The sequence below is a fragment of the Xiphophorus maculatus genome, chromosome 2 (genome assembly GCF_002775205.1).
Source record: "Xiphophorus maculatus strain JP 163 A chromosome 2, X_maculatus-5.0-male, whole genome shotgun sequence".
Taxonomy (NCBI): Eukaryota; Metazoa; Chordata; class Actinopteri; order Cyprinodontiformes; family Poeciliidae; genus Xiphophorus; species Xiphophorus maculatus.
In genome coordinates this window covers 13,228,405-13,236,155 of record NC_036444.1, presented here as the reverse complement: position 1 = coordinate 13,236,155, position 7,751 = coordinate 13,228,405, and the positions used below count along the sequence as shown (strand labels likewise).

Below are 7,751 nucleotides of genomic sequence, written 5' to 3'. Positions count from 1 at the left end.
TGAATTATTGCATCAGGTAGTCAGATTTGCCCATTTTCTCCATTTAAATCTAATTATTACTGAATGGCAATATAGTAAACAAACTTCATAATCTTTTGGTTGAATGCAGTATTTATTTACACTTTGGCATTATGTTTAGTTTTTATTCAAGTACATTTTTTGCTAATAGAGACTGAGAATCAATTTTATTTTTGGTTGTTTTATCAGTTCCAGTGTTAAGTGTTCTTTTGAAAATAAAGTGTATCTATCTTTGACAGTAAATTGCATGCTTTATTACATAATGTCCATTAAATCAGTGTAAAAAGGTCTTCAAACAATATTATCGTTTATCGCAATAATTTTTGAGACAATCGCTCAGCATAATTTGTTATTGTGACAGGCCTACTTGTACATTTACTAGGTTTTTTTTAACTTCACAAAGTGATGCCACAGCTTAGGGACAAACACTGGGGAGCGATATAAAGTATTTTACCTGTAAGCTCTATTTTCAGTTAAATATAATTTAGATTAGTTTATTTTCATTTTCTGGTTGATTTATTAGAATTTGTGTTTGAATTATTTAGAATAAATTTGTTGGCCAGTAATTTGTTTAGGTAGTTTCATTTTGGGACACAGATCTTTCACATATAAATATGTAGGTTTTAAGTAGTTCATTATATGCAGGTGGGTGGTCATTTGGTTTTTAACCATTTTTTTAATTTTTTGGACCAATAGTTACATCTACCCTTCTAAGCAAATCACAAGAGCTTCCTCTCAGAAGAATTAATCTGTAGAATACATTTTAAATTAAAAAAAGGACAACTGAGACATATTTATATTCTTTATTCATAAATACCTCTATTTTATGAATATAAAACATTTTAAATTACTGCGTTTTTTTGGACAAATACTCTGGCATTATGATTGAAAGCTCTTCAGGCAAAAGAAAAACAACAGTTTAATTGCATATAATCTGTGTAGATGTTAACACTTTGCTGTAGCTGTGGAGGTGAATTTCCTGTTTAAATTATTTTCTCAGAAATATACAAAAAAAAATATACACAGGTAAACATGAAGAGACAGGAGTGATCCACCCACTTCAATTTGAAGTACAAATTTTCTCAGCAACAGTTATTCAATACAAACAAATTACAAGTATTCAAACAAACAAACCAGAAATAACTTTAAAATCCAGGAAACTTAAGCCTTTATTTTTTTGTCTTGAATAAAAAGATTCTGCAATGAAAATTCTCTTGAATGTAAAAAATCTCTAAAAATATACAATCTAGTCTAGTTTTCACCAATAGTAGGCACTCCTGTGTTCAGTGGGCGAGGTAGCTGGATGGTCAGAATGCACACAGGCTGCAGGTTCGGCAAAGCAAGAGTCTGAGAAACTTTGGGGTAAAAACAAAACATTGCGGAAGAAGTTGCTCCAGGTGGGTCCCTCTTTGCGTGATCACAGTTTAAGGTTAAATTAAGAACGCCTACAGGTGAACAACGGCACTATACAGGATGAAATGAGAAACTGTCACCTCACTCTCTCACTCTCTGTCATCTGCCATAGTCCGAGGTTTAATACTTTAAGGCACGGGAGCTGTGTTATCCTCTCCAGACCCCTCTTGGTGATCTTAGTGCAACCATACAGATCGATCCCCGTCAGCTGAGTCAAGTGGTCAGCTATCAACTCCAAACCTTTGTCTGTGATTCGCACGCACTGCCCAATGTTCAGAGTTTTGAGTTCGTGCATTTGGCGCACCATCCTGTTGATCCCGTCGTCGCTGATGTGACAGGAGCACAGGGAGAGAGACTTGAGCTGATACAAACCCTGGGCAATGTAAGCCAGGCTTTGGTCCCCGATCTTATCGCAGAAAGAGACGTCGAGGCCGGACAGCCGGAGGGAACCCATGGCCAGATGCATTATCCCCGTGTCACTGATGTTATCGCAGGAGCGCAGGTTCAGGCTGCACAGCTGGGTCATCTGTGACAGGTGGATCATCCCTGCGTCAGAGATCCCCCCGCAGAAACTGAGGTTGAGGACTTTGAGCTTGTTCAGACCCTTTGAAACGTGTTTGAGAGAAAGATCGGTCAGCTTCTGGCAGTCCTGCAAAGTGAGCTTCTCCAGAGTCAGGCAGCCCTCTGCAGCACTGCGGGTCATCCCTGACAGGTGGCCGATGCCCACGTCAGAAACGTGCCTGCAGCTGCGAAGGTTAAGGCTTTTGAGTCTGTGCAGCCCCCAAGCAATGAGCAACAGGCCGGTGTTGGTGATGTTGCTGCACCCGCCCAGCTCCAGCACCTCCAGGTTCTTCAGGTACTGGGCGATCCTGCCCAGGCTGGAGTCTGTGATCTGCTTGCACAAGCTGAGGTTGAGGACACGCAGGGATGGGATGTCCTGCACAAAGGCATGTCCCAGACCATTGTCGGTGAGGTTGAAGCATCCACACAAGTTAAGGCTTTCGATCTGCGGCATCCCCTGAATCACGTAGCTCAAGCTTCGTCTCAAGCTGAGGATTTGGACCTTCTTGATCCCCCTGGTCTGCAGACTGGGGAACAGAGACGGGTTGGCTCTCCGTAGATGAAGCTTAGCTTCCACCCCCCTCCACACAGACTTGTGGTAGGACGCGTCTCTCCAGGCCGCGCACACTTGTGCTACCCTCCCTTTGTCCTTAACGTCCAAGTAGCTGAAAATAATGGCCAAGATTTCCGGGAAAAGGCACGATATGTGTGTTTCCGTTTGAAACATGACTGCTGGGCGACTTCTGCCGGCAGCACGGGTTGCCTAGGAGCGACAACAAAACGGCGTTAGCTGCGCGAAACTCTGTTGCTGAAGTTACGTAGCATTAGCGCATGTCAGCTAACAAATTAGCATTGGATGCTGCGAAACAAAAAGGCACAAGAACACTCCAAAAAAAGTTCACTATTTTACTACATGGCTAGTCGGATTAAACTAACGCTACAGTTCACTTGCTAATAAGACGGACTTCATTTTAAGAAAAGAAGTGATATTTACCCAGAAAGTGTCGGCTTAGCCTTAGCTAGCTGTCTAAAGTTGAGAGCTGGAAAGCCGCCGAACCTCCTCGTCCGGAACGACGTACTTTTTACTCCAAATCATCTCAAACAAATACAAAACGTGTCATTTTGTAGAATACTGTAGCCGTGTGCCGGTTTCCCGACTGCGTCTATCTTTTAGACTTGTAGACCCAGCATTAAAGTAAACCTTTTCCTTACAATTGATACGGCGCCTGAGCAGCTGGAAGCTAGCTCACCCAGCGGCTCCTAGTGGAGGCTGCGAGCAGGGCCGGTCCAAGAAGTTACGGGGCCCACGTAAAAACAATAGTTTTTGGTGAGCTGGTCAGTATATTTCTGCAGAAGTGTCATAATTTAAGAAACAAGTAATTTAGGTATTTATGTATATGAAGATGGAATTAATAAATTAACATAAATAAATATATCTGTAATTATTTAATGGATTCAGTAATTTAACAGATACATAATTCCATATTTAAATATGAAAATAAACATTTTCATTATTTATTTATTTAGTTATTTTTTTTACAAATATGTGTTTCAGTATTTATATTGAATCATTTATAGTTCTGTATTGAAGCACAACCGTACCCAACAAAGTCAGTGAGGGGAAACAGTAAATTTTAATTTAATTTAAAATTTCATTGTGTCTTAAAAAACACTAAACAGCAATAACAACAAAGACCCCAGGCCAGGATTTTATCCCAGGACTTTCTTGCTGCAAGGCAGCAGTGCTACCAACTGGGTCATGGTGCACCCCCAATACTAATGCAACAAAATGTGACTGCAAAAACTCTAGATTGCAACATTTTAGTGGCCTGAGTCTTGGAATAGGTATATCACCTGTCTACAAAAAAATTCCAAAATTTGATTATTACTAAACGGACTATTCTAGGTTCTGCTGAATACGTTCGCTCAGATCAAACTGGATGAATCTTTCTCTGAACTGACATGACTCTGTCTTTTAAGGTGTAATGGCATTTGTTGTGAAATGTTTTTCCTGTTATTTAAACCAGAGTTTCCCAACCCTGTTCCTCAAGGCTCACTGCCCTGCACGTTTTAGGTATTTCCTTGCTTCAGTCCAGCTGATTTCAATTGATGACTGATTAACAGGCGTTTGTTGAACTGCAATCAGTTGAATCAGGCACATTAAAGCAGGGAAACCTCTAAAACGTGCAGGACAGTGTGCCTTGAGGACCAGGGTTGGGAAACACTGATTTAAACTATTAGAGGTCAGTTTTATGGACACCTGATTTAGCATGTCCTTCTACTTCTGAAACTATAAACTCAGATATTATCTGCTCCTAAAATAGCTCCACATTTCACACATTTAAATGAGACATTATGCACGTAATCAGGATAAATCCTCTTTTCAAATGTCCAAAACCTTGTGATTCTGAAGTGTTTCAATAGTTGCTTCACATACACAGTGTAATAAATAGAAGTCAAGTAAATTAACTGTGAAAAATGTCCATTTGGATTACACAAGGAAAGGATTTGTTTCACTCCCCTGTTGCACAGGGAATAAGATAAGGGATTATAGGAACTAGTTATTTGTACATACTACATGCAATATATTTATAGTTTGACACATTTTTAATGTCAAATAATTTCCAAATTAATCAGATTAACAGATACATAATTCCATCACTATTTTACAATCTCCAGCATCACATTGATTGATCTAAAAAGCACCATTCCTTCATTATTCCTTCAGCCAAATGGTAAAATTTTGTGGAATACCTGAGCTCATCAATTAAAATAAAAAGAAATCCCAAATTATTTTCACCTTTTATATTTTTGCTACAGCTGATTTGTTTGTGACTGAAAAACTACGACCTGCGCAATCTGCCCTCACCATGCATGTCTATGTATTTAGTGGAATCAGCTTTTTGATTCCAGTGCAAACCTGGAAAAGGCTGAATAGATTGCACATTCCCCAGTGAGTTTGATCTGCATATTTTTCAAGCATCCTAGACACAATGAATCCTCCTCTGAGGAACGGTATAATCTGACAACATAATCTATAATCATGCATTCTTTCAAACAAGTTTTATTTTCCACATTCCTTCCCACTGAGTGCTACTTAGTGTAAATGCGTTTGACCTGGCAGGAGGCCAAAGTTACTGCAGGGAGGCGTTTAGTGACCTGCTGACCTCTGGCAGTGACAAAGACAAGCAGCCGAGCCATCACTTTGAAATGGATGAGCAAGCCTGTAAATGTCAGATTGGCACCGAGCTCAAAGTGTTCACTCAAAACCTGACAGCTATACAACACAACACCATGAATCTGTGTCACTAGTAGATGATTTCAGGTTATAAATCCAAAATCAATGAGCTGTTGTCAACCTGACAGTTTTCATTCTCTTTCACCAGCACAAGCTCTTGCCTCAACTGTTTGTTATTAAAAACTAAATAATCTTTTGAAATTTTAACTCTGTGCTTTATTTACCTGTATTACTGTTTTATTGTAATAACCGATTTATGATTGTGGGTGTAATTGTAAAGTGTTTGGTGAACTGATGTGTCTTTTTAATATGGTAAATAAGTAAACTTGACATACTTTTCAGATTTTTATTTGTACTAAAAGTGGAAAACCGTTCATTTTACTTCTTCCATTTCTCAATGAGGTATTTTTAAAAATGTATTGTTCATTTATCATTAGGATTGCAAATTATGACATACTTTACATTTACTTAATTTAGAAAACTAACACAAATGTGAGTGTTTTTTCTCAGTTTTTCAGCGTAAAAGGTTTTAGAGCATGCGTTTGTCCAGCTGCAGTTAGTTAGTCTCTTTTTGTAACTCTTGGCACGCAGAAACATAGCGGCTCCTCACAGCAGTTACTCACAGTCTTGAAACAATAAATATCTACAATTCCTGGCATACTTCAGGGCTCCTGTCCGGCTCCCTTCCTTTGACTACCTCCTGCTCTCTACAGTAAGATCACAGACGTCTCCAAACTCTTTTAGAGAAGTTCTCTTGAAGCCACCACAAATGATCTTCCAAAGAAACTGTCTTCTTTGCAATATCTTATTTTAAGACTCCACATTTCAGTTTAAAAAGTAATGCAAAGCTCAATGCCAGTTCTGACACTTAATCCAAACTGATACATATATCTGGCGATCTATCTGTCAAAGTTGAAAATAATCCACCGAGATCAACTACTGAATGTTGCTTATGTGGGTCCTTTAGAATAAAGTTCAAACTAATGATAATGGATTTTAACGGCATAGTCGATCCATGCTTTTATATAAAAATGTTCAAACTACCAGAGGTGGAGGGCAGCTAACCTGAAAGTTGTTTGGTTTAGTCTAAAATATCTCACTTAACTTGAAGATTTGAGCCATCAAAAAGAGAAAGTATTCGCTAGCACAGCTTTGTTTACATCCTATTTAAGTGCTGTAAGAGATAAACATGGTGTGAATGAAAAAGAATCATGACTTTTGTCACTACTGCCTGATGTGAAGGGAAAAATTGTTTAACACTCATCAAAGCTGCCATATTTCACCCAAGCAAAAATAATTTCTTCAAGCTTCCTAAAATTTTGAAGTTTTCTATACCATCTCCTTTTAAATAACTCGTGCAGAAAGTGTATTTCTGCATGAAAAAATAAGTCTTACCAAATATGGGTGGTCCTCAACACTCAGTGGACATGCAGCGCTAAAATGGCCTAAGTTCACGAGAACCTTTGAAGCACCTTTTTACTATCTATCACTTTCAGCTGCTCACTCAAACCTTTGTATCTTTAGTAATCCGAGACCTCATTTAAACAATGACAAAGAGGCAAAACTGGAGTCAGTTCATGGTCACACTGATGCCTCGTAGTAACAAGGTTCTGGACTTAAATCTTCATCAGAGCCGTTATGTGAGGAGTCTTGTGTTTCCCCCGTGTCGTAGGTTTTCTCAGTGTACTCAGGTTTCTTCCCATCGTACCAAATATTTATGTTGGGGTCACTGGAAGCTCCGAGTTTCCCTTTGGTGTGAGTGCATTTGTGCATGGCTGCTTGTTGGCCCCATGATGGACTGGCAGCCCATCCAGGTCGTACTCCACCTCCTGTTGATGACATTTAGCACAGACTCCTGCCTATGTGTGACCTTTAACAAGATTAGGAGGCCATAAAAATGGCCTTGCAAAAGTATTTTGCACATTTCACTGGGGTTGTATGCGGTACACCAGCATGAATTATGCATAGTTTGCAGCTGAAGGAAAGCGGAACACAAATTAAAAGAGTTTATTAAGTAAAAATCTTAGAATCTGTCAACAGCTCAGCTATGCAAGAGTAGAAAAATGTAAGGCGCGCAGCAAGTATGCAGAAGAAGTCACTGGTCAGACAACAAAATTCAACCGACATGGATAATAACTGCATCCTGAACTCCCATCTGGAAACAAGCTAGTGGCAGCATCATGCTGTGGGGATGCATTTTTTCAACTGTTCTGTAGAAAAGGGGTGGAACAACAAGGTCACGTCCTCGAAATATCTGTGAATCATAAAGAAAATGTCTGCGAACTCTATATTTCACCATGTGTACGTATGATTACCATTTAATTTTTTTCCTTTTTTGTCACAAGCGCATGTAAAATGTATTTTAAAGTGGTACGCTATGATACACCAGCATGGGGAATGCATACTTGTGAATTTGAAAGAAAAGGTTCCTAGTTTGATAAATGCTTTTCAAATAAACATCGAAGTTTAGTGTGTTGGTAATGAAAACCAACAAAACACTACATAAGACAAATTTTAAATT

The 7,751-nt window shown here is 39.0% G+C and overlaps 1 protein-coding gene across 1 annotated transcript; it reads right to left on the bottom strand.

Annotated features, from left to right (window-relative positions):
- Positions 1 to 807: 807 nt before the first annotated feature.
- On the bottom strand, positions 808 to 3,260 carry LOC102225651 (F-box/LRR-repeat protein 14). Its single transcript, XM_005810505.3, has 2 exons — positions 2,987 to 3,260; positions 808 to 2,755 (listed from the first exon to the last, which is right to left on the bottom strand). The coding sequence occupies exon 2, from the start codon at positions 2,717 to 2,719 to the stop codon at positions 1,508 to 1,510; it is 1,212 nt and encodes a 403-aa protein (XP_005810562.1). The 5' UTR covers positions 2,720 to 2,755; positions 2,987 to 3,260; the 3' UTR covers positions 808 to 1,507.
- Between the last annotated feature and the right edge of the window lie 4,491 nt (positions 3,261 to 7,751).

Coding starts and splice junctions, on each gene's coding strand:
- LOC102225651 (XM_005810505.3), bottom strand. CDS start 2,719: ATGTTTCAAACGGAAACACACATATCGTGCCTTTTCCCGGAAATCTTG.